Consider the following 26110-nt stretch of genomic DNA (forward strand, 5'->3'; position numbering starts at 1 on the left):
CCAGAAGCCTACACTGGTCTTGAGCAAGTGTATATTGGAGATGGCAAAGGTTTGCCTATTCTTCATTCTGGCTCATCCTCTTTGCATACTTCTACTGATTCTTTTGCTTTAAAGCATGTCTTACATGTTCCTGCTTTAAAGCACAATCTTCTCTCTGCTAATCAATTTCTTCTTGACAATTCTTGTTCTATGCATCTTTATCCTTTTCACTTCACTGTGAAGGATCTTTCTTTGGGGAGAATGCTTTTTAAAGGACCAGTTCAACATGGCTTTTATCCTTTTCACTCATCCTTCTCTCCTGCGAATTCTCATCAAGCTTTAGCTGCCTCTGTCAAAGCTCCAAAGCATCTTTGGCATCAAAGACTGGGCCATCCTTCTGTAAAGATCATGAATAAGTTGGTTTCTCAATCCTGTATTTCTGTTCTTGATGCTTCAAATAAAGCTTTTTGCTCCGATTGTGCACTAGGAAAATGTTCTAAACTTCATTTTTCTAGTACTACTTGTACGACCCGAAAGCCTTTAGAGCTTATCCATATGGATGTTTGGGGACCCTCACCCATACTGTCTCATCATGGTTTTCGGTATTATGTCATTTTCATAGATGACTATACCAGATATTGTTGGTTCTATCCTTTAAGGTGTAAATCTGATGTCCTCTCCACCTTTATGCAATGGAAATCACTTGTTGAGAATTCTCTGTGTACAAACGTTATTACATTACGTTCAGATTCTGGTGGTGAATTTGTTAGCACTGCATTCTCTCAGTTCTTAGCTCGCCATGGCATTCATCATCAGCTCACTTGTCCTCATACCCCCGAGCAAAATGGGTGTGCCGAACGTAAACATCGGCATATTGTTGAGACCTCTCGAACTCTCTTGGTAGCATCTAAAGTGCCTCATGCTTATTGGGTTGAGGCTTTTGCTACCTCTGTTTATCTCATCAATCAGCTACCCACAATATCTCGATCCTCTCCTTGGCAGTCTCTTTTCCAGAAAGAACCTGACTATAAATCTCTCAAGGTTTTTGGTTGTCGCTGTTTCCCTTGGTTGAAACCATACACATCCTCCAAACTTGATCCTAGAAGCACACCCTGTGTCTTCCTGGGTTATAGCTTAAATCACAAGGGCTATCTATGTCTACATCCATCTACTAACCGGTTGTATATTTCAAGGCATGTTATCTTTGATGAGTCCACTTTTCCCTTTCATACCTTACATTCTTCTTCATCCCAACCGGTCTCCTCCTCTCTCTTATACCCATCTTCTATTCCCTCATCACTCACATTTCATTCTATCTCTACCCCACCTACACCCTCTGTCCCTTTTCCAACCCAGGTTCCCACCTTTGCAGAATCTTCAAATCTGCTCCAACCATCTGCAACTTCCCCCAATCCCTGCTCCCAGCCTATATTACCTATCAACACCCACCAAATGCAAACTCGATCAAAATCTGGCATATTCAAACCCAAAGCCCTAGCTGCAACCAAACACCCTATTCCTTCCCATCTTGTAGTTGATTATGTTCCTTCAACCTACCTACAAGCTTCTAAACACTCTCATTGGCGCAAGGCAATGCAAGAGGAGTTCAATGCCCTTGCCTCTACTGGTACATGGTCACTTGTACCCCCTTCTTCCTCTCATAATCTTGTGGGATGTAAGTGGGTGTTTCGGATCAAACGGAAACCCGATGGTTCTATTGACAGGTACAAAGCCCGTTTGGTTGCTAAGGGTTTTCACCAACAAGAGGGCCTTGACTACACTGAAACATTCAGTCCCGTGGCCAAACCAGTGACTATTCGTCTCCTGCTCACTCTTGCTGCTCAGTTTGATTGGTTCCTCAATCAATTAGATGTCAGCAATGCCTTTCTCCATGGCACCCTTACTGAATCAGTGTTTATGCAACAGCCCCCTGGCTTTAAAGATCCAACCAACCCGCATCATGTTTGTCATCTTCATAGATCCCTTTATGGTTTGAAACAGGCTCCTCGAGCCTGGTATGACAAGCTTCATAATACTCTGCACTCTCTTGGTTTTAAAGGCTCCCAAAGTGATCATTCTCTGTTTATAAAGAGTTCTCCTACTCCGGTATTCATCCTCGTCTATGTCGATGACATCTTAGTCACCGGACCCTCTTCTGCAGCTTGTCAACAAGTCATCACTCAACTCAGTGATCTGTTTCCCATCAAGGATCTTGGTGCTCTTCATTACTTTATTGGTATTGAAGTTAAACGATCATCTTCTGGTCTTTTCATCTCTCAAACCAAGTATATTTTGGATCTATTGGCAAAAGCAAACATGGAAGGTGCCAAGCCCTGCAGCACCCCTCTCAGTACCACCAAGCTGGATCACTTGTCTCCACTACTCGATAATGCTTCTGAATATCGATCTCTTGTTGGAGCTCTTCAGTACTTGACTTGGACTCGACCTGATCTTAGTTTTGCTGTGAATTTGGTATGTCAGTTTATGCATAGTCCCCGCCTTTCCCATCTGCAAGCAGTAAAACGTATTCTCCGCTATCTTAAAGGTTCTCTTGATCTTGGATTATGGTTCTCCAAGTCCTCTCAAGTTCCATCTATTCAAGCCTTTTCCGATGCCGATTGGGCGGGTTGTTCCTTGGACAGAAGATCTACAGGTGGATACTGTGTCTATTTTGGCAACTCTCTCATTAGTTGGAGTGCCAAGAAGCAACCTACTGTTGCTCGTTCCTCCACTGAAGCGGAATATCGCTCTCTTGCAAATACGGCTGCAGAAATCACATGGATATGTAAACTGCTTGCTGACCTCTCTTATTCTCTGCCTCATTCTCCCACGATCTGGTGTGACAATCTCTTTGCCATTTCCTTAGCGAAAAATCCTATTTTTCATGCTCGAACAAAGCATGTCGAGCTTGATTACCATTATATTCGTGAAAAGGTTCTAGCCAATCAAATTTCTGTGCAGTTTATTTGTACCCAGGATCAGGTGGCAGATATTTGCACCAAATCTCTGTCATAACCTCGGTTCATCCTTCTTCGTGACAAACTCCAACTGCGATTACCCCAGTTTCGTTTGCGGGGGGATATTAAGGATAAAAATGTAATTACACCTTCAATGGATAATACTTAGAGGCTAAGGAATGTTTAGTTTGTTAGTTTAGTTACACTTTCTGTTAGTTGTAATGACAACTGTGATGGTTGTGATAGTTGTGTATAAATACTCATAGTGTAAAAGTTATTAGAAATTATTAATGAGAATATTTCTCCTAATAGCAGCATCCTTATTAAAAAACAATCGTGTTGATAATGTATCAATATTATGCCGGTAGTCTATTAATAATGTGTTGACAAAAAGAAAGTAACCAGAGAATTCATACTAATCCAGCTTGAGAGGCTATCGGGAGTTTAAGCAGATGTTAAATTAGGGTGAGGTTTACTATTCTAGTCTACAAGTTAAACGAAATCTTGAGTATCGACTGTCGTGTGAGTCTAGACTAATGTGTAGTTGCGGCTAGAAGTAATGCATTACCCGTTAAGATAACAGGATTCAAGCTTGTTTGTGTATACGTGCTTGTTATAGGTAGGTGTAGATGTGAAGGTGCCTAAGGAGCCACCCTAAAATACGTTGTTAGAAGCCTTGGCTATAAGAGGACCAGTTAGTGGTTTCGCCATAGCAAACAATCATTCTGAGAGCTAAAAAAATTCGCATTTCAGCCTCCCGTGCCCATCATTACAATGAATTCGTGGGCTTGTAAAAGAACTAGTAAGCCCAATTTTCCTAGATTTTATTACAAGTTTACCCTTTCTAATCAGCGATGTCGTTTGTGGAAGAGTTGCATATATGCAGTGCTTTCTTCCCGCCCCTTTCGGTGCGTGCTCTTACCGTGAGCGATGGCGCGCCTAAAGCACAAAGCGGCCCCGCCGACAAGTCGGAAAATCGGCGTCGTTTAAACATGGAGAGGTCGGATTACTTCTCCAGGAGGGAGGCGGCGAACTGTGAATTTGAATACGTACAGGTGAGTTCATCGGCAGCTGGTGATGCGGAGAAGCATCTGATGCGCCGCCAAGAAGCTCTGGAGTCCACTCTGGCTCGGCTTTTGGTGAAGAAGTAAGTGAAGAAAGTTGAAGACTTGATAACTCTTCATGAAATTCCTGGTGTGTGATTTTACAGTGTTATTAATTTCATCTTGTTGTTCCAGCTCTTCAGTTTTATACTATTAGCGTGGAAGTTGTGGAAACAAAGTACTTTGCTTTGCAATTTTCAGTTCATAAAGTCCAAGGCAAATTTTAACTGTTAGGATGTGGATCGGTGTTGCCCTTTTGGACACTAATTTCTGGTTGCAGATAGTTCAATACCTCGTTATGTTCGAGTAAATGCTCCGCCTTACTTGAATTAGAGAAGCAATTTAACGTATTTTCTCGGACTTTATCATTAAAGTTTTTGTTAGAATTATGTTCAAATGCCCAACCAGGATGTTTCCTGTCAATTGTTGGTAACCTAATAACAAGTGATTGTGTTGTAGAGACCAAAATTCGAACATTGAATTGTATGTTTTGTGATGTGTCCGCATTCTGCAGTTCCTTCATCTTGTTACTAAGACGCTTTTTTTTTTTTTTTTTCTTTTGGAGCAGCCTCTCCATAAATGGGGGTAAGGCTAGCCGACATTCACCTTTCCCAGACCCTGCGTAAAGCGGGAGCCTTGTGTACGACCTTTTTTTTTTTTGGATTTCTTCAATAGGTTCAAAAGGATGACTTGGTACCTGATTTGTTGGTTCTTCCACCGGGTAGTGATCTTCGTGATCATCCTCTAATAATGGATGGAAGTATTGTTATGCAAGTAAGAATTATCATGATATTTGCTATTAGTACTTGTAAAATTTCAACCAACCTTGATGTTGCCTTATGACAACGATGGCTTTGTGATGTAGAAAAATTGTCTAAACCGTGAAGGATCCATTTATCTTCTATCTGTGATTTATGGTTTTATCATTTGTTTAACGGGGAAAGGCAAGCTCTGTGGTGGCCGCAGCCCTCGCTCCAAAACCAGGATGGGAGGTCGGTAAAGTTTGTACATCGTTAGTAATTTTGCACTTTGGTTGCTGTTATTATTCTGCATAATGTATTGAAGTTTCGATTTTGAGATTGTACAACAGTTTACGCCACCTTTAAAATCCGATTTCCTTTGAAGGTTCTTTATGCGAGCTTGGCTCCTGGAAACAAAACTGTACACCCTTCAGCTCTAATGAGAGGAAAAAGGGAAATGTCATAGCATGTGAGCTGAATGAAGAAAGGGTCCGACGTTTAAAAGAGACGATCGGACTTTCTGGTACTTCTAGTATCCTTCTTCCTTAGTCTTTTTGTTTACTTTCTGTCTATTCTCTTTTTCCTTGTTGAAAATAGTGGAACTACGGCAATCTAACGAGGACTGCCGGTCTCTGAATATTTGCTGTCGTAGCGTTAACAAATTGGTAACCCATTTGACTTCTCCTGGACTTAGATATTAGGGTTGTGGATGGAGTTTTCTTAGACTTAAACCCTGAAGATCCTCAATATTCCAAGGTTAGACGACTTGACTTCCGGACCGTTGTTACCTTTCTCCTCTTGGTTGCAGACTTGCGTTTTACAATGCTTCAAATATGTTCCTTTCATGCTTACAACGAAAATCTGTTGTGTTTGGCTCATATACTTATGAGTTGGCAATAATTTTGATAGTGTAACTTTCTGAATGCTACAAGGAAATGGCAGCAGCCATTTGTGACTTTGTGTTTGGCTTTCGGTTGTGGCATGGAAATCTTGTTTCAAGAGAAGACATGGTGACTGCCACAATCAAAGTTGGAAGCAAGCAAGTCTTGACTTTGTGCTTGCTTGCAATTGTGCATGTTTTATTTTCTATGCCTTAAATGGCAAATGGAGAAAAGGTTGTACTCTATAGGCTAGGTATAGAAAAGGGTGTTGAATATGCCATGTGAACTTAAGATTTTCTTGGTCTTGGTTGTTGGCATAATTGTTGGTGCATGACTATAAGTGAAGGAAATAGTTATGCATTGTGTGAGCATCCGGAGGAGAACACAAAGGAGAGAAAATAGAGAGTGAGAGTGAGAAACTCTTGGGATAGAGTGAGGCTCTTGGGAAAATTCTGTGAGTGTACAAGGGGTTGAGGTTTGAGTTATGTCGATTTAACTCAAGTGTATCTTATACTAGTTATTCTCATAGTGAAGAGCAATATCTCTCCGGGGACGTAGGCAGGATTTTACCGAACTTCGATGTCTTTATTTCTTGTATTTTAAACTGTTCAACTTTGGGTTTGTATTTTAGTGAGGTTGTAACCTGAACCTCGTTTCTGCACTGACGAATGGGCCAAAGCACAACAAAATCAACGTTGCAGGTCCGTGCCATTCTTTTAGAGCATTCCTGCTCTAGATCTGGGATTGCTTCTGCAAGATTATATCATTTGCTCCCATCTTCTGCTCAAGGTACGTTTTGGGTAGCTTCTTGTAATTGCTGATAATGCAAGGAAGTTCGCTACGTGTATTGGGGAAGTCAGTCAACTGCGTTCCAAGAACATTTAAGTCTTTTGCTTGTGCAGAATTGCGGATTTGATTGGAAATCTTTGTTTTGTTGAAATACGGTGCCAATTTTGCCAGCACAGAGAGACTTAACAAGCTCGCTGCCAAAATCGTAGCCAGAACTTGATCCTTTCTATCCAGTAGTTGCTCAGTTACAGATATCTATTGCTTGCTTTGTTCAGCTTGGTTAATAATCTGATTTGTTTCAATGATATAAATTGATGTGCACCGCTTTTGCCAGTTCCGGAAGTGGGGAGTTTTGTTCACAGCACATGCACTGTCAACCAAGTTGAAAACGAAGATGTCATTAAATCTGTGCTACCACTTGCTACATCCATTGGTTTCCAACTAGAAACTCCCTTCCCGAAATGGCACCGCCATGGTCTCCCCAGTGTCAAGGGCGGTAAGGGGCATCCTCAAATCTTGACAAAACGTGCCCAAAATGTTGAGACCCTGGTATCCCAATCACTAGTGTTTTCTTGCCTTGCAGCTGAATGCTCAGCTTGGTTCGGACCGATCCCAAGGAGGACAAAGAAGGCTTCTTCATTGCTCTTATTTTCTAGGTCCGGTGACCAATCAGAGGCGCCTAACGGAACCGACGGAACCGGCATAGGCACAAACAGAACCTCAAAGAGGCTGAGAAATTATGCGGTTCCTCCTCTCATTCTGTTTAAAATATTTAAAATGCTGACACACTGAACATCACGTAATTCCAAACACTCATATTACGAATATTTGAGTTATTTGTTCCGTTGATTTGCATTTTGAAGCCAATTTTATGAAAATTTCAACAAAAGTGAAAAGCAAAAAAGCAAAAAATTGAAATAGGAAGTAACACGTAATATGCTTCATTGATCTGAAAAACCAAGCTTATAATACCACAACACAAACATAACAAACACATCCAGAAAACACCAACGAAGCCCCAAAATCTACACACAACCCCTTATGTTATTAATCCCTGCATAATAATTCTCAGAACCCAGCACGATAATTCTCAGAACCCAAATCACAGAAACAGCACTCGAAAGTTTCAACCAATCTTGACCTCGATTGTCTTCGGCTTCTTCGGCTCCGGCGGCGGCAGCTTCTGCACTGTGACAGTCAAAACCCCATCCTGGCAAACAGCAGAAATCGCATCCACGTTCGCGTTCTCCGGCAACACAAACTTCCTCATGAACTTGCCGACCCTCCGCTCCATCCTCACGTACTTAGCCCCTTCCTTCTCCTCCTCCCGCTTCCTCTCGCCGCTGATCAGAAGCACATTGTCGTCCTCCACCTGGACCTTGATGTCCCCGGACTTCAGTCCCGGCATGTCCACCACGAACACGTAGGAGTTCGGGTACTCCTTGACGTCTGCCGGCGTGGAGGCCATGGCCTTGGCGTCACGGACGTAGGTCAGGGTGGGGGCGTTGAAGGATTTCTCGGCGTCGTCGGCAGCGTCGATGATGTGCTGAAGTGTGGAGAAGAGCGGGGCATCCAAACCCTGGATTCTGACATCCATTCTTCCCTTCTTGGTGGGTGGAATTTTCGCTTGTCGGTTTCGATTTGAAGGCTTTTGTGAATTTTCGAGTCGGAATCTGGTCGCTGTTACGGAGGGGAGTGGTGGTTATGGGCATTTATAGGAGGAGGAGTTGAGGGAGGACGGGGGTTAGCGGGGAGGGAAAATGAATGTTCTGGAGAAACGTGGAAGGAAGGGAGGAGGTTCCAGTAGGTTCCATTTCTTCTGTGAGCGTCTAGAACATTCTGGAAGCGTTTACCAGGGGCAGGGCCTCTTTAGCCATTTATGAGATATTTTGTTGAGAATGAGCCAAAAAGCTAAAATAGATAACGGTACTAAATTAAAAGATAATCCCAAAAAAAAAAGCAAAGGAGAAAAATGTAAAGAAGATAATCACCTAATTTTGTTTTGTGAAGAAACAAAAAGAAAATTAATTCGATAAATCGACGGCTAGAGGTATTTTCTTTTTTTGGTTCAATAATTTATGGTATTTTTCAAATTTAAATTACATAGATAACGAGTTAAACGACGAGTTTGGTGAACATTCCATAAATAATATAACAATAGTCAATCTACTGGGGTGAACACTTCATAGATAATGTAACAATGGTCAATCCAATGGTATTCTTGAGACGAAACGATAATATATTAAATATGAGTCATCAAAAGACAAGTAAATTCTTAGTAACACCATTTTTTAAAGGGAGTTTTAACGAAAAGCCTACGGTACTGTTCACTTTAACGAAAAACCACATTTTTACACTAAAAAGTCAAACCTGGTACTATTCACTTTACCCTTTATTTTGTCCTTATCATTAAAACTCAAAATTTTCAAGCCCTTTTCATTAGTTTTCCTTTTTTTAAATTATTATAATACTTTTGAATCTTCTCTTTTTAAAATAATAATAATATTTAAAAAAAGTAAACTCTAAAATAAGGTTATTGATTGGCACGCAAATAAGTTATTAAAAAGGCTGGTTTTATATCCAAATTGGAAGATTACAATATAACTGAAGTCAAGATGGCACCCACCTTCCTTTCCCTTTTATTCTTTTTATATAAAAGACCAAAATGAAAAACAGAAACAAAGCATACGAATTTACAGCAGACACAGAAAACCAAATAACACGATGCATATATACTTCATCTACATATATATACCGCCACCGCTACTCAGTAGTATCCTCACGTACACTGATCATGCACTACCATCCGAGCAAGCCGACCTCTGCCTGCTTGTCAAGCCTTTCATCTTTGCCCTTCATACCCACACGCACCACATTCCCCACCACCCTGTCCACCTTGCCTGCCAGGTTCCCCACCTTGCCCACCGCCTTGCCAACCACATTCCTTTTGGCTATCTTCTTCCCAGCCTTGACTACTTTTGCCTCCCTGGCCACTGCCTTCCCTACCACGTTCCTCTTGGCCACCTTCTTCGGATTATACTCGGATTATTTCAACGATATAAATTGATGCATACTGTTTTTGTCAGTTCCGGAAGTGGAGAGAGCTGTTTATAGCAGATGTTCTGTCAACTAGTGGTGGATCCAGAAAATAATATTAGGGGGTCAGTAAGAATAACACGCAAATTTTTTTTACCAGAAATAGCATGCATATCGTCATTTCATCGAGTTTTGATAGTCTGAGATCATTTAGAAATGTATATTGAATACCTATTAATGCGTCATTTACGAGAATAACTAATATGTTCTAAGACTGCTCCCATATGAATGCTTAACAAAGAAACACACTAAAAATGTTTGATATCATTGCATCCCATTAATATGTTTGTCCAAAACTAATGATGCTTTGTTATTCACTGACATCATCATTTTATTCACTCTTCTTTTAAACATTTTATCAAACAGTTAGAGAGCATGAATGAAGCCAACTTTAATCTTGGGTGTATCTTCACCGAAATTCGAGAGGCCGCGCGCCCCTCAATGCCCCCCCCCGGGGCGCCCCTCAATGCATCGGCCACTGCTGTCAACCAAGTCGGAAACGAAGATGTCATTAAATCTGTGCCACCACTTGCTGCATCCAATGGTTTCCCCCTAGAAACTCCCTTCCCGGAATGGCACCGCCCTGGTGTCCCCAGTGTCGAGGGCGGTAAGTGGCATCCTTAAATCTTGACAAAATGTGACAAAAATGTTGAGATATTGGTATCTCAACATTGCTCTGTTTTCTAGGTCCGGCGACGAATCAGAGGCGCCTAACGGAACCGGCATAGGCTCAAGGCTGAGAAATTTCGCAGTGCCTCATCCCAATCTGTTTAAAATGCTGACACACGGAACAACGTATATGGTGTAATTCCAAACACAATCATATTACGAACTCTGTTTGATTACGTTCGTAAAATGCTCGGTTATTCGAGTTATTTGTTCCGTTGATTCGCGTTTTTGAAGCCAATTTTAGAAAACATAAACAAAAATTGAAATAGGAAGTAACACATACTATGCTTCATTGATCTGAAAAACCAACAAGCTTATAATACCACAACACAAACATAACAAACACTTCCAGAAAACACCAACGAAGCCCTAAAATCCACACACAAACCCTTATGTTATAATCCCTGCACGATTTATTCTCAGAACCCAAATCACAGAAACACTTTCAACCAATCTTGACCTCGATTGTCTTCGGCTTCTTCGGCTCCGGCGGCGGCAGCTTCTGCACTGTGACAGTCAAAACCCCATCCTGGCAAACAGCAGAAATCGCATCCACGTTCGCGTTCTCCGGCAACACAAACTTCCTCATGAACTTGCCGACCCTCCGCTCCATCCTCACGTACTTAGCCCCTTCCTTCTCCTCCTCCCGCTTCCTCTCGCCGCTGATCAGAAGCACATTGTCGTCCTCCACCTGGACCTTGATGTCCCCGGACTTCAGTCCCGGCATGTCCACCTCGAACACGTAGGAGGTCGGGTACTCCTTGATGTCTGCCGGCGTGGAGGCCATGGCCTTGGCGTCACGGACGTAGGTCCGCGTGGGGGCGTTGAAGGACTTCTCGGCGTCGTCGGCCGCGTCCATGATGTGCTGAAGTGTGGAAAAGAGCTGGGCTTCCAAACCGGGATTTCTGATGTCCATTCTTCGCTTCTTGGTGGGTGGAATTTTCGCTTTTCGGTTTCGATTTGAAGGCTTTCGTGAATTTTCAGTGGGAATCTGGTCGCTATGGAGGGGAGTGGTGGTTATGGGTATTTATAGGAGGAGGATTTGAGGGAGGACGTGGGTTAGCGGGGAGGGACAAAGGAATGTTCTGGAGAAACGTGGAAGGAAGGGAGGAGGTTCCAGTAGGTTCCATTAATTTCTTCTGTGAGCGTCTAGAACATTATGGAAGCGTTTACTAGAGGCGGCCTCTTTAGCCATTTACGAGATATTTTGTTGAGAAAGAGCCAAAAAGTTAAAATAGTTAACAGTACTAAATTAAAAGATAATCCCAAATAAAAAGACAGAAATATATGAAGACGATAAAAAACAAACGAAAATTAAACTCGGCACCTGTGGTTATGGTGTTTCAAATTCAAATTAAACAAGAACAACACTCTAATATACTCTCTGTGACAAATCATCGAAATATAATAAAAACAAGCCAACTAAAGACAAGTAAACTCTAAAATGCAGGTGATCCAATATTCTAGTATTTAATTTGAAAACACCTTTAAATCAATGCAATAATTTCGAATTTATTCCTCCTTTTAATAATATTTAAAGAAAAAAAGTAAACTCTAAAATAGGTTGTCCATTAACAAGATATTTATTTAAAAAAAAGAAGATATTATTATATGTAGTTATCCTCCCAATGAGCTATAATTCAAATTCTTCTTAGCAAAAATCAAAACCTAAGATCTCTCGTTACAAATGAATTCGTCTTAACAAAAATCAAAATATAAAACCCCTCGTTACAAGTGAAGATGACAGAACGGAACCCGCATAGGCTCAAACAGAACAACGTAATTAGGCAGTACCTCATCTCAATCTGTTTAAAATGCTTACACACGGAACAACGTGTATGGCGTAATTCCAAACACACTCATATTACTAACTCTGTTTGATTATCGTAAAATGCTCGGTTATTTGAGTTATTTGTTCCGCTGATTCGCGTTTTTGAAGCCGATTTGATGAAAACATCAACAAAAAATGGAAAGTAAAAACAGAGATTGAAATAGGAAGTAACACATAATATGCTTCATTGATCTGAAAAACCAACAAGCTTATAATACCACAACACAAACACAACAAACACATCCAGAAAACCCCAACGAAGCCCTGAAATCCACACACAAACCCTTATGTTATAATCCCCGCACGATTATTCTCAGAACCCAAATCACAGAAACAGCACTCAAAAGTTTCAACCAATCTTGACCTCGATTGTCTTCGGCTTCTTCGGCTCCGGTGGCGGCAGCTTCTGCACTGTGACAGTCAAAACCCCATCCTGGCAAACAGCAGAAATCGCATCCACGTTCGCATTCTCCGGCAACACAAACTTCCTCATGAACTTGCCGACCCTCCGCTCCATCCTCACGTACTTAGCCCCTTCCTTCTCCTCCTCCCGCTTCCTCTCGCCGCTGATCAGAAGCACATTGTCGTCCTCCACCTGGACCTTGATGTCCCCGGACTTCAGTCCCGGCATGTCCACCACGAACACGTAGGAGGTCGGGTACTCCTTGACGTCTGCCGGCGTGGAGGCCATGGCCTTGGCGTCGCGGACGTAGGTCCGCGTGGGGGCGTTGAAGGACTTCTCGGCGTCGTCGGCGGCGTCCATGATGTGCTGAAGTGTGGAGAAGAGCGGGGCCTCCAAACCGGGGATTCTGAGGTCCATTCTTCGCTTCTTGGTGGGTGGAATTTTCGCTCTTTGGTTTCGATTCGAAGGCTTTAGTGAATTTTCGAGTGGAAATCTGGTCACTGTTACGGAGGATGGTGGTGGTTCTGGGTATTTATAGGAGGAGTTGATGACGTGGGTTAGCAGGAAGGGAAGGAAGGTTCTGGAGACACGTGGAGGGAAGGGAGGAGGTTCCAGTAGGTTCCATTTTGTTCTTCGGTGAGCGTCTAGAACATTTTGGAAGGTTTTACCAGAGGCGGGGCCACTTTAGTCATTTGCCAAATTTTTTGTTGGGTAAGACGAGGACGGAAAAGCTAAAATAAAAAACAGTACTAAATTAAAAGATATGAGCAGATAAAAATAAGTGATTTTGATATCCTAATAAATAAGATGATGAATTTTAACTATGCGTATCAGTTGAAAAATATTAAACTCTAAATTGGCACACAAAAAACAAGTTATTAAGGAGACCAGTTTAATATTGTAATTAATTTCACATAATGGTTCTTTACATTTCCAAAAAGGAAGAGCACAATATATTAACCTTAATATATCAAAGACAACACCAACCTTCCTTTCCTTCTTATTCTTTTTTTTTTTTTTATGAAAGACCAAATTAAAAGAAAAACATAACCAAAGTATAAGAAATTACAGCAGACACATAAAACCAAATAACACGATGCTTATATGCTTTATGCACATATATACGTACTGCCACCGCTATTCAATAGTAGCCTCATGTAAACAGATCATGCACTGCCATTAGAGAAAACGGACCTGTGCTTACTTGTCACGCCCTTCAACTTGCCCTTCATACCCACCGGCACCACGCTCCCCACCGCTCTGCCCACCTTGCCTGCCATGTTCCCCACCTTGCTCACCGCCTTGCCTACCACGTTCCTCTTGGCCACCTTCTTCCCAGCCTTGACCACCTTTGCCTCCCTGGCCACCGCCTTGGTCACCTTGCCCACGGCCTTGCCTACCACGTTCCACTTGGCCACCTTCTTCCCAACCTTGACCACCTTCGCCTCCCTGGCCACCATCTTGCTTGACATGTTCCCAACCTTGGCCACCGCCCTGCTTGCCACGTTCCTCTTCGCCACCTTCTTCCCAGCCCTGACCACCTTTGCCTCCCTGGCCGCCGCCTTGGTTGCTGCTTATCTGGATCTGAATAGTCTTGGGCTTCTTCTGCTCTGGCGGCGGCTTCTTCGCAACTGTCACAGTCAGCACCCCATCCTGACACTCGGCCGAAATCCTCTCAATATCGGCGTTGTCCGGCAGCACAAACTTCTTGAGATACTTCCCGAGCCTCCTCTCCATCCTCAAGTACTTGATCCCCTGATCCCTCTCCTTCTCTTTCTTCCTCTCCCCGCTCACCACCAGCACGTTGTCCTCCTCAATCTTCACATTAATCATATCCGGCCTCAGCCCTGGAACATCCACCACGAAAACGTAGGCATCTTTAGTCTCCTTCACATCTGCGGGTGTGGCGGCCATGGCCTTCGCCTCCCGGACGTACCGGCGAGAGGGGGCCTGGTAGCTTTGTTGGTTCTGCTCGTCGGAGATGTCGAGCAGGTCGTGCAGGGTCTCCAGCAAGTTGGGATCGAAACCCAAGTTCCTCAGGCTCATCACTTCCATACCCACGACAATGAAAACGATGATATAGTATTCTGTAAATAAATTTGGTGCGTTTTTGTTAGGGTTTCGGAGAGGTTATATAGAGAGGGAAAATGCGAAGCGGTGGTGTTTGTGATTATATCGATAGGGTTTGTCCCGATGCCCCTGCTACGTGGGGTTGAGATGGAGGTTTGGGTGGTCTACGTGGCATGCCTAGATGGCTAGTACAAAATTACAAATGCATGGGGAGAAGATGTGGCAAGCCTACTCCTCTCACGTGGAGATCTATTTTTCTTCATGGAAATCCAAAGTTGAGAGATATATCTGAGTTCCAAAGCTATATAGTTTCAGCTTCTGGCATGTTCTGCGTCATGGGATGTTCTACAGACTACAGTACTCTACCACGGCCCTCAAAAAAAAAATATAAACGTGTGCAGCTCAAAATTTTTCACTTTTTTCATTAAGAAAATTAGTCGAGCACTTTACTTGTTAATGAAAAAAATTCCATCACAGTTTTTATTTATTGAGGAATTCAAGCAAAACTTAGGAAATTTGGCCACTGCTATCTCATATGTTCCATAAATTAAAGAACTGGTCGTTATTTCCAAAAGAACAATGACCATAATTAAGGATGCTATCTAATCGTTTATGGCTCATTTGAAAATGTTTTTCCAAAAGAACAATGACCATAATTAAGGATGCTATCTAATCGTTTATGACTCATTTGAAAATGTTTTTAAAATTATTGAAAGTGTTAGAGAATAGTTTTGAATTTTAAAAGCATTTAAAAAGCTTTCTATAGAAAAGACCACATGTATTAAGGATGCTATATAATAATTTAAGGCTCGTTTAGAAATATTTTTAAAATAATATAAATGCTTAAAAAAAAGATTCCAAAAGCAATTAAAGTGTTTCCCACATGATTCACTTGCATTTTAAATACTTTTTCTAGAATTCACTTGTATTTGTATCTTAACTAAGAATTCATTTAAAAATATTTTAACTCAAATCTTTTTTAATCATTTTAAAAATATTTTTCAACGAACTCTTATAATATTATATAAAATTTCAAAATTTTCTCATATTTTATGAGGAATGAATTCCTGTTTTCTCGTTCTGTAATATAAGAATAAAGTAGTATTATTTTATTTCTTGTCACCCAGCGTCAAGTGCGTATACAACTTATGTTCAGTCCGTAACTGATGTCTTTCTGTCAAATGTACACAAATGTAAATGTACAGTTAGGCCCTTAGGCCCGTATTTAGAATTTGGGGCTATAAACGAGCTTTTGAAGTGGAGCTCTAAAGTTCTATGACTCTCGGTTCTTTATACATAGTCCTGAAAATTTGGGGCTATAGACGAGCCTTTGAAGTGGAGCTTTTGAAGTGGAGCTCTAAAGTTCTATGACTCTCGGTTCTTTATACATAGTCCTGAAAATTTGGGGCTATAGATGAGCCTTTGAAGTGGAGCTCTAAAGTTCATTGACTCTCTGTTCTTTATACATAGGTATTAAAAAAAAAAAAAACCTCGCCAAATACACAAAAAAAAAAATATTTCTACATCAAATATAATTAAAATTTGATATAAAAAAAAGAGATAGATATACAAACATTACTTAAATATTATACGTCTCACATTTTTAGATGCAAATGTACTAAATTTTTGCAGTCAATAGTAAAAAATTGAGAGTGAAGAAAAATAAAACTTAATTGACGAGTATAATAAATTCAACGCTGAATTATTTCTCTTGTGTTTTTTTTTTCAACATCAACATCACACTAATGAATCGAATATTAAAATAACCCAATTATTGATAAGCAAACTATAAATTTAAAGTTTTTATTACCTTAAAGTACAATCTTCAAGACCATGTGATAGTTGATTTAAACATTCGATAGAAATAGAGTGTGTGTGAAGTTGAAAGAAAAAAAGATTGCAAAGAGACTTAAGTTTTATAATTTTTTATAATTTTATATGCATTTGAAAGATGGATTAGGAGTAATTTGAAAGAAAAAAAAAATTAGTGACTAAAAAGGTAGCTCCATATTTCGAACTCAACACCTTTGAAGTTGGCCTCCCAAATTTTTGATTCCCCAAAGAAACCTTAACTCATCCCTCTCAAGCGTAGGATTGCCAATTCGAATGGCGACCATGGCAATTTTCCAGTTCAACTCCTCCCTCACTCACTTCCCTCCGCCTTTTTTCCTGTCCAATCACGGGTGATAATCAGAACCGGGTTCTAAGAGTTTAAGTCACGGGGGCTGCGGTCAGTGAAGAAGGCTACTTGCGACGAATTTAGAGAAGACAAGAGAGCAGCGAGATCTAGTCCTAGCTAATACCATACTATTGGTGGGGATTAGTTAGAGCCAGTTAGCGAGGCCCGAAGTTGAGGTGAGTTCGAGCTAGTGTCATTAAAGCTAAGCCTTTGATGTGTCAAACATTGGACTACACTATCTATTAGTCTAGTCGAATCCAGTGAAAGCTAAGGATGTCAAACAAACACACCCTAAAAGGATAAAACAAAATTCAAGCAAAAAATTACAGTATATGTAGTCTGAGATTTCTGATTTTTGTAGTTTGTGGATTTGATTCAAGCAAAAAGGGGGATGAGATTCAAGCAAAAAGGGAGGCGGAGGGAATTTTTGGTTTTGGTGGAAAAGGAAGACTAGTTTGTGGATTTGATTCAAGCAAAAATGGGAGGCAGAAAGATTTTTTTTTTTTTTTATGGTTTTGGTGGAAAAAGGAGGAGGGAATACTAAAGGGAGAAATTATTAGAAAACTCTAACACTATGTTTGGATTAAGGAAAATAAATACTCTGCCATGTGTCATTTATTTATTGGTGGGTACTACCAGCTGTTAGTACCACGTGGTGGTACCGTGCCATCTAATAATTTCTCCACAGTGAGGTAGCAGCTGTGGAGTGCTCTCATCTCATATCACAACAATCCCTGAAATGTCGTTCCTGAAACTAAGGTACTTTCTGCTACTTGATGCTTGCTCAACGCTCAGCTTGTGTTTTGTATGTAAATAAGTTAGAGATTTCCTTCATTGATCGCTTTTTGGATTTTGAGTATGTTCAGTTTAGTCTCCAAACTATTATGAATTGAGGTAGATTACGGAAAACAATGGCAAATAGGATAATAACATATTAAGAAACTGCACTTTCGTAGAACTTAGTGATGAACACTGTGCTTCGTCTTCGTGTATGCAGTCTTGAAGTGAATCCACATCAACTAGGAGAATTAATAATTTTGTTTATTTTCTTATCCCATATGTTACATTCGCTCGACACTGCATTGGACGACCCTATAACAAAAAAATTTATTTTGACAATTATTATGTGGAACACCATGCTGCACTAGATATAAGTACTTATTCATGAAACTCAATATAAATTTCACAAGAAGTTTTAGGCGTCTCTCTAATCCCACTTTCTTAAGTGATTCACAGATTAAGTTTAGTTTTATGTCACTTAGTTGTGGGGAAGGGGTGGAGAGTAGGCCGATGTCTTTACACTTTGATTTGTTCACTGATTTCGACTGCAAAGGTAGTAGAAAAGGTAATAAGCCTTCTACTAAAATGTAGAGTCAATCTTCTGCTAACATGTCACTGTCAGGGCAAGTCAAGATTAATGAAAAGACAGTAGAAACTATTGACGGGCATCTTGAGGCTATCATTCATTTTCTAACCTTAAAAGTAAATTCCTGGAATATGTAGTGGAAGGAGGGCAAGTATTTGTGCGAATCTGAATAGTATTTGTCAAATATTTGGATGAATGTCTTATATATTGATTGTTGTAATGTTGAAACGTTTCTATATGCAATATATCTTCAAAATTCAAAACAACTATTTATTGAAAACAATCATAGGAATCTGAAAAAAGTATGAAATATGGACTTGCCTTCATTATTGAACTAGGAAAGCGAAAAACAAAACAGGCGTTTGACGAACTGATTGTGATCTGACTCAGATATGTGATGATGACGATGCCTCAGCGCCTTGATCGTGCCTCACCATAGAACCGATCTGGGATGATGCTTACACTTGAAATTTTTGCCTTTTTCCATTTCTGTAATCTGTAGTAATTATCATTTGATTACTGGGATGATTATTAGCAGATGCGTCATGGCTTGGTCCTGCCGAACCGAGCTGGATATGGCTCATAAACATAACCAACTTTGTCCAGATCATGCATATTTTCCCTCAAAGGTTTCTCCCATCCTAGATTAACCCCTATTCTCTTCACTGACCTAGGATAATTAGGTTCTGCAATAACTATTTCAACTTCAACTTCATCTCCGCCTTGCAAATTGAGCTTATCGTTGGATAATTGTCCCTGCCAAAGGCCCTTTGGAAGAATAGTCTCTATATCCACATCAAAAAATTCTAAGCTTATGCAGGCCCGCAACTCAGTACGCTTAGTATTATTTATAACGGTAATGGCAAGAGGAAAATAGTCATTATTGATATCGTATTCGTCGTAAATGCAATACAAAGTCAGCCCTTCAAAATTACGATCATCACTTAGAGGGGAATAGCAAAACTGACTTTACTGCCATCGTTGCTAGATTGAAACCAATCAGGAACATAATTCCCATGGAGGACAATGCCATCAAATCCGCAAGAAGTCCATCCCTATATATACAATGCAAGTGTCATATATATAATTATATATATTATATACATGTGCGTTTGTGTATGCATGTACACGATAGGAAGGCAATTAGAACTAGGGGATAAAGAGAGATACCTGTAGGATCTTCTTCTTAAAATCAATTGTGAGATTGGTGCAACCGTATGAATCCATGTCATGGAGCTTAATGACTTATCCAAGCCTGGAACCTCTGTGAGTTGGTATGAACCACTTAGGTTGAATTCTCTCATATTTGACATTTTCGAAAAATCGGGCATTGTTTTCAAGGCACGGCATCTAGACGCATTCAAAAATTTCAAATTTGTTGGTAAATCATGGATTGTATGAAGGTCTCCGCAACGAGATAACAGCAGAGTTTCAAGCTTGGAAAGACCACTGAGGCTGGGTAAGGTATGAAAATGATTACCTTTAAGATCCAAATATTGTAAAGAAATTAGCTTCCCAAGATATGGTACTTATGTTATGGGTAGTTTTGCATGCATTACTTCAAGATTTCTCAATGATATCATCTTCCCTAAATACTCAAGGCTGAAATTTGAACATCCATTAAGATGAAGAGTCTCAACAGATGTTGAATTATAGAAATCCTTTGGAAGAGAAAAAAAGAGTCTCTTTTAAGATGACCAATGGAGGGGTCAATCTCGGACAAATTGGGACAGTGCTCCAATATCAACTCTTCAAGGTTTGGGACTTGTGAAAAGTCCGGTGATTTAATTAGGGACGGGGAACAACCGAGATCAATGATTTTCAACTTCTAAAGAGACTGTTGCACAAAACCAAATGAAAATTGAAATTAATATCTAAAAGGAAGATGTCATAAAAAAAGAGAAGGAAATCCAAAAACAAAAAGAAACAGAACATCATCAGGTGTAATTGATTGTACCTTGGAACCTTCCCAAACTTGTACCAGTTTGCTCCACCGCATCTCTAAACCAACTAGTCTTGGTTGATTTAAAAAGTCATCTGGTATGGACTCTAAAGGGAATTCATGCCAGGACAACCATATTAACTCTTTGGGAAGATGTTTGTATTCGCCATAGAGCTCTATTGAGTCAAGCTGGAGCAATCTCGGTTTCGTCATATTGGCAAATGCTACTGTACTGAAACTAAACTGATTATAGGTTAGTATCCAATTATCAGGGGGATGTAGAGAAAGTCCTTCAACTTCTTCAGTTCCCCGTTAACAAAAGGTTATACAGAGTAAGATAAAGGATAATATGCATATATTTTACGTGATTTTGCCTAATTGAGCTTCTTAATGCAAATGCATACATTTATACATGAATGTTGTTTAATGCATAATAGACATGTGAGTTATATATGCTTTTCTTGTACGATGCATTAATCCATAATCTTATTGGGAATGTACTTACAGAGTTATTTGTCAATACATCGATGACCTCTTGATGGTTCCACAACCTACTCCATTTTCCAGGGTGACTAGGAGATTTTTTCACAAATGATTACTTTGGCCATTTCTCGAAGCAAATCATGCATATTCAACTCGTTGTATTCAACGGTTACAAGGGATCGTTCACAAAGAATCTTGATTCCTATTGTTGCAAAAAATCCACATCCATTTAATACTTTTGCGACATAGTCCTTGTCCCATCCAATAAAGAAACAAGATATGTCAAGGAATATAGCCTTTTGTGTATCATCTAGCCCTTCAAAGCTTATTCTTAGTGGTTTTATTATGTTTCCATCAGGAGTTCTTTCCAATTTCTCGAATTCATTTTCCCACTCTACTAATGTTCTTTTAAACAAAAGAGATCCCAAAACTTCAAGGGCTAGTGGTAAACCTCCGCAATAAGAAACAACTTTTTTTTAGGGTTCAAGATATTCTTCATTAGGGCAACTTTTTCGAAAGGCATGCCAACTAAAGAGCTCCAAAGCTTCTCCTTTGTTCAATTTCTGAGCCGGATATGCTTTGTCCACATTTCGTAGTTGATGTTCATCTCGTGTCGTTATGATAATTCTGCTTCTTGGACCAAACCAATCATGATTTTGAGCTAGTGCATTTAGATGTTCCTTTTCATCTATATTGTCCATGATGACAAGTACCGTTCTATGTTGAAATTCTTGTTTTATCAGACCAATCCCTTCATCAACATTGCTTATTTTAGACTCATTTTTCCAGATGTCAGAAATAAGTATTTTTTGCAAATAAACTAGACCATGTTTACTTGTATTGCTGCTAACGTCGGCAAGGAAACTTTTGAATTCAAACTTACTATGAATTTGGTTATGAATGGCTTTGGCAACTATTGTTTTGCCCAATCCACCCATCCCCCAAATTCCAACCATGCGAACATCTGATCCACCAATTGAAAGACACGTGATAATATCTTGAATGCGAGAATTGATTCCAACTTGGTGCCCAAACAAACACCTATCTTCTTCTTTCCATTGCCTTTGCCATGGAAGATCTGGTCAACCCCTCATTCTCTAAACTCTCCTCTGTCAACCCCACCAATCATCTCCGAAACTCCCACCCTCGTCAGCTTCCAGTTCGACGAACTTACGAGACTTGGGAGCAGGAAATTGAGAGGTCGAGGTCAAAGCAAGATCAGTGGGGATGATTATGTCAGATTAAAGATGGTCAGATCTGTTGTGGATGGGGATGGGGATGGTATGTGGGGTTGACGGCTACTCAAACGGAGGAAAAAAGGTCGGATGAGGGATTGGGCTGGTTTAACGAAGGAGGAATTGGGGCTGGGTTTGAAGGATGAGGGATTGGGCTGGGTTTGACGGACGAGGGATGAAGGACGTAGCGGGTTGCTCCACCGATCCTTGAAAGGGATAGGGCGATCGCAGTTGTGAGGAATGACAAAATGCTCGGAGACAGAGCTTTATCCACATCAGGAACCGAGGCCATCGCGGTGCGAGGAAGAAAAAGGGAAGAAGATAAAAATGAAAATTGAAAGGGTGGCTGCCACAAACCCCAAGCGGGAGCGGGAGACCGGCAGTGGATGGGTTTGAAGTCTGTTGTTTTTACTAGTACGATGGTTGAGTTTGGTTAAATACTTGGGAGATTTAAATATGGACATATGTCATTGTTTTATTGTGCCCAAGTATTATCTGAATTTTATATGACAGGTGTAATGATTTTATTGGGTCACACAAGAAGGTCAATACCTGACTACGATTTTCGTTTTGAGGAATACAAGCTACCTTTCTCATTGGACAATACTTGAATACTCATTAGGAGTATTCAATTAACTCACCATCTTATGTGGTCCAACAATATTTTAACACATGTTAAATATTTTTTTTTCTAAACTCATATCTTCATAACCAACACCATTCATCTTTTTTTCTCCGTTCTTTCATATGTGCAAAAAACCCTAAGGCCTCGTTTAGCACACCGTATAACGCACTGGATAAGACTAATTATACGAATTCGGTTGTTTGGTGCAGTTCCGTATTAAATAGACACCTTATTAATTATCCTGGCCCCACCTTTTGTATAAGCTCACGTCATATAATTAATACACTCTAAAACCTTTGTATTATTTAGTCAGGTAGGAATTTGCTTGTTCTCTCCGTCCCCTCGATCCACCGCACCCACCACCAACTTTCGACGCCGTGTCCTTGGCGAACCACAAGGCATTGCTGAAGACTAGCCTATGCCTCTCCGACGACTGCACCATTGACAAACTAATGCCCCAGTTACATATCTGAGGAATATGGTGAAAGTAAGGGTGGGCAAACGGGTAAAGGAACCACGGGTCGGGACGGGTACGGGTTGGTTTTAATTTTTTTTTAGAACAAACGGGGTGGGCCGGGCTGGGCCTATGTTATTTACGGGGCGGGCCAGGTCCAGATACTTATAAAAACGGGGCCATGGACTGACCCGTTTCTAATTTGAATGAACGGCTGAGATTAAATGATAACATATCATCCAATCTCAACCGTTAGTTTGTACCCTAGTCCCAAGTCCAGGTTCCAGTCCTTCCCTCGAGTCCTTGACTACATCCCTTAAATCTCATATTCTCTCAATCGTCTTCTCACAGAAATCACACAGCCAATCACGCCGTCCCAACCAACACAACGGCACCACCGTGTCGACAACACCACCACATCCTCCTCCACGACATCCCAAAGAACCTAGGTCCCAGAACCACGACATCCCAAAGTACTAGTCTTCGTCTTTTTAGCATATAGTTTCTTTCTCTTGTTTTCATTTGGTTTCATATCATATTTAAACCTTAAAAATAAGAATTATTCAACATATATCAATATAAAAGGGATGGATTTAGTAGTTGGTTTTATTCGCGATCTGATGTGAATTTGTGCAAAATCTGCAGTGCAATTTGCTGGGAGTGAAATTTGAACTTAAAAAAAAACCCCAATGACCCGTGGACCTGTCTCGAATCGGGCCGGGTTAGATCTGGTTCCTATATTAGAATATGTAATCCCTGGCCTGGCCCGACCCATCTTATTTGCACCCGGGTCCTGTTTGGTCATTTCAAAATTAGGCTCGGCTAGGCCTGTGCCCACCCTTAGGTGAAAGTGATGATGAAGTAGGTTCTCCGTCTCTGCATCGGCTTCGTTTCATGCTCCAGAAAAGGGTTTTATAGACTTACACAACTTTTTATGTTTAGAGCTTCTTTCGATTTGGAAATGCAAAATTGTAAGCAACTCTGTTCGGTTGGCTGGGTTGGGGAAGATGCGGTGACGAGAAACCATGTTTAACAATTGAGGTGTTCACGAATTGACTAAAGGTGGGGTGGGTATGGTGTTTGTCTTCGAAATTGAATGAGGGTGGTGTGGCAATGGTGTTTGTTGGGGTGTGGGGTGAAGGGACAAGGGCGCTGAATTTTTTCTTATGAACCTTAACGAAAAGCTCCTTGTACTGTTCACTTTAATGAAAAACCACATTTTTACTCCAAAAAGTCAATATGGTACTATTCACTTTATCCTTTATTTTGTCCTTATCGTTAAAACTCAAAGTTTTCAGGCAATTTTCATTAGTTTTCCTTTTTTTCTTTTTGTTTTTTAATTTTTTAAAATATATTAATAAGAAAGTTTAAAAGAAAAAAATAATTTGGAGGCAAAATATTTCATCACAAATTTGGGTTTTTTTGTTCTTTTCTTTGGGAGTTTTAACGAAAAACCCACGGTACTGTTCACTTTAACGAAAAACCACATTTTTACACTAAAAAGTCAATCATGGTACTATTCACTTTACTTTTTATTTTGTCCTTATCGTTAAAAATCAAAGTTTTCAAACCATTTTCATTAGTTTTTTTTTCTCATTAATAAAATTAATAATAGTTCAAACTCTTTATTTGGGACACTACCAAATGTTGTATAAATACGTCATTAGTCCGATACTACACTAAACGTCCGACTAATTTAGTCAATACTATCCGACTGAAATATTCAATACAGTCTGAGCTGAGGCCTAAATCCCCTTCCCTTTTCTGGTGACCAACTCTCCATCCCTCACTTCTCAGGCGAGCCCACCCCCAACCTTTATCTTCTCAGGCGAGCCCAACCCTACCCCTTTATTTTTCAACGAGACCGCTACCAATCCCATCTTTTTTCGACGACCCCAACTCTGTTCTCCGACAACCACGACTACCCCAACCCCTATGTTCGAAAAGGAACCTACCGCTAACCCTATTTTCGACGGCGACCCCACCCCAGTTATCTTTGTCGATCAAGTTCACTGTTTGATGAGACTGTTACAGAGAAAGGTCAACGACAGTGAAACCTGGGGTGGGTTTGTTGGGTCGACGAGATAGGCGTCGGATTTGAGAAGGTAATGGCGTTGGATTCGTGAAGTTGACGTTGACAGATGTGCCATGGCTGTTTGGAATTGAGGAAGAATTGTGATGTTTGGTTGTAGGTTCAAAGAGAGTTGTCACATCTCGGGCCCGACTCCACCGTAGTACGATATTGTCTACTTTGGGCCCGGGATGTAGTGAGGGCCCAGGTCGGGATGTGACAATTTGGTATCAGAGCCTAACCCTCACTGTAGTGTGCCGACGAGGACATCGGGCCCCTAAGGGGGTGGATTGTAACATCCCACATCGCCCAAGGGAGTAGATCCTGTAAGCCTTATATGTATATTCCTATCTCTACCTAGCACGATGCCTTTTGGAAGCTCACTGGCTTCGAGTTCCATCGGAACTCTGAAGTTAAGCGAGTTCGCGCGAGAGCAATCCCATGATGGGTGACCCACTAGGAAGTTCTCGTGTGAGTTCCCAAAAACAAAACCGTGAGGGCGTGATTGGGGCCCAAAATAGATAATATCGTACTACGGCGAAGTCGAGTCCGGGATGTGGTAGGGGCCCGGGCTGAGATGTGACAATTTAGTATTAGAGCCAATCCTTGGTTGGAAGTGTGCCGACGAGGACATCGAGCCCCTAAGGGAGGTGGATTGTAACATCCCACATCACCTAGGGGAGTGGATCATTTAAGACTTATATGTATATTCTCATCTCTACCTAGCACGAGGCTTTTTGGGAGCTCACTGGCTTCGGGTTCCATCATAACTCCAAAGTTAAGCGAGTTCGCGCGAGAGCATTCCCATGATAGGTGACCCACTGGGAAGTTCTCGTATGAGAACCCAGAAACAAAACCGTGAGGGCATGGTCGGGGCCCAAAGCAGACAATATCGTGCTACGATGGAGTACAGCCCGGGATGTGTTGGGGGCTCGGGCCGGGATGTGACAAGAATGGTAGATGTTTGGTAAGGAAGATAGAATGGTGTTCCCTGTTAAGATTTTAGGGTGCGTTTATTTGGCTTCCTTAACTTTCACTGGATTAGATTGGTATATAGTCCAATTGTTTTTTAGATACTGAGATTATGTTTAATAAGACTAAAGGGGACTCGTGTGGACTAACATGCTCGTTAGAAGTTCTCAGCGATAGCCCCTGAAAAATGAGGGGACTAGCTACGACCGTCTTCCTTCTCTGCTCTCTTCCATCTCTTCCTCCTCCAACAAAACCCATATAACTG

At 40.9% G+C, this 26110-nt stretch overlaps 5 protein-coding genes and 1 long non-coding RNA gene across 6 annotated transcripts; 1 reads left to right on the forward strand and 5 right to left on the reverse strand.

Annotated features, from left to right (window-relative positions):
• The first annotated feature begins 3793 nt into the window (after positions 1-3793).
• LOC108173819 (25S rRNA (cytosine-C(5))-methyltransferase NSUN5-like) lies at positions 3794-8134 on the forward strand. The gene is made up of 7 exons (XM_070826675.1): positions 3794-4386; positions 4715-4813; positions 4905-5031; positions 5165-5311; positions 5474-5535; positions 6362-6449; positions 6563-8134. The coding sequence occupies exons 2-7, from the start codon at positions 4790-4792 to the stop codon at positions 6574-6576; spliced, it is 462 nt and encodes a 153-aa protein (XP_070682776.1). The 5' UTR covers positions 3794-4386; positions 4715-4789; the 3' UTR covers positions 6577-8134.
• Positions 7375-8046, reverse strand: LOC103421027 (17.3 kDa class II heat shock protein-like). The gene has a single exon (XM_029106796.2). It carries the CDS (start codon positions 8044-8046, stop codon positions 7576-7578), a length of 471 nt encoding a protein of 156 aa, XP_028962629.2. The 3' UTR covers positions 7375-7575.
• A 2340-nt stretch (positions 8135-10474) lies between the features above and the next one.
• LOC103410642 (17.9 kDa class II heat shock protein-like) lies at positions 10475-11452 on the reverse strand. Its single transcript, XM_070826676.1, has one exon. The coding sequence runs from the start codon at positions 11128-11130 to the stop codon at positions 10660-10662; it is 471 nt and encodes a 156-aa protein (XP_070682777.1). The 5' UTR covers positions 11131-11452; the 3' UTR covers positions 10475-10659.
• A 761-nt stretch (positions 11453-12213) lies between these two features.
• Positions 12214-13104, reverse strand: LOC103428726 (17.3 kDa class II heat shock protein-like). The gene has a single exon (XM_008366850.4). The coding sequence runs from the start codon at positions 12863-12865 to the stop codon at positions 12395-12397; it is 471 nt and encodes a 156-aa protein (XP_008365072.3). The 5' UTR covers positions 12866-13104; the 3' UTR covers positions 12214-12394.
• Positions 13105-13472: 368 nt separating this feature from the next.
• Positions 13473-14609, reverse strand: LOC103440941 (17.1 kDa class II heat shock protein-like). The gene has a single exon (XM_008379638.4). It carries the CDS (start codon positions 14501-14503, stop codon positions 13649-13651), a length of 855 nt encoding a protein of 284 aa, XP_008377860.3. The 5' UTR covers positions 14504-14609; the 3' UTR covers positions 13473-13648.
• A 3627-nt stretch (positions 14610-18236) lies between these two features.
• Positions 18237-20308, reverse strand: LOC139198338 (uncharacterized). Its single transcript, XR_011583751.1, has 3 exons — positions 20021-20308; positions 19234-19900; positions 18237-19118 (listed from the first exon to the last, which is right to left on the reverse strand). It is a non-coding gene; the product is annotated as an uncharacterized lncRNA (long non-coding RNA).
• Positions 20309-26110: the final 5802 nt, after the last annotated feature.

This window comes from Malus domestica, chromosome 08 (assembly GCF_042453785.1).
Source record: "Malus domestica chromosome 08, GDT2T_hap1".
In the NCBI taxonomy this organism is placed as follows: Eukaryota; Viridiplantae; Streptophyta; class Magnoliopsida; order Rosales; family Rosaceae; genus Malus; species Malus domestica.

Bases quoted from the DNA above. Each gene is read 5' to 3' on its own strand.
- LOC108173819 (XM_070826675.1), top strand. From the start codon at position 4,790: ATGGATGGAAGTATTGTTATGCAA. The intron at 4,814-4,904 runs GTAAGAATTATC...TTTGTGATGTAG, and splicing joins ATGGAAGTATTGTTATGCAA to AAAAATTGTCTAAACCGTGA. The intron at 5,536-6,361 runs GTTAGACGACTT...TCAACGTTGCAG, and splicing joins AAGATCCTCAATATTCCAAG to GTCCGTGCCATTCTTTTAGA.
- LOC103428726 (XM_008366850.4), bottom strand. From the start codon at position 12,865: ATGGACCTCAGAATCCCCGGTTTGGAGGCCCCGCTCTTCTCCACACTT.
- LOC103421027 (XM_029106796.2), bottom strand. From the start codon at position 8,046: ATGGATGTCAGAATCCAGGGTTTGGATGCCCCGCTCTTCTCCACACTT.
- LOC103440941 (XM_008379638.4), bottom strand. From the start codon at position 14,503: ATGGAAGTGATGAGCCTGAGGAACTTGGGTTTCGATCCCAACTTGCTG.
- LOC103410642 (XM_070826676.1), bottom strand. From the start codon at position 11,130: ATGGACATCAGAAATCCCGGTTTGGAAGCCCAGCTCTTTTCCACACTT.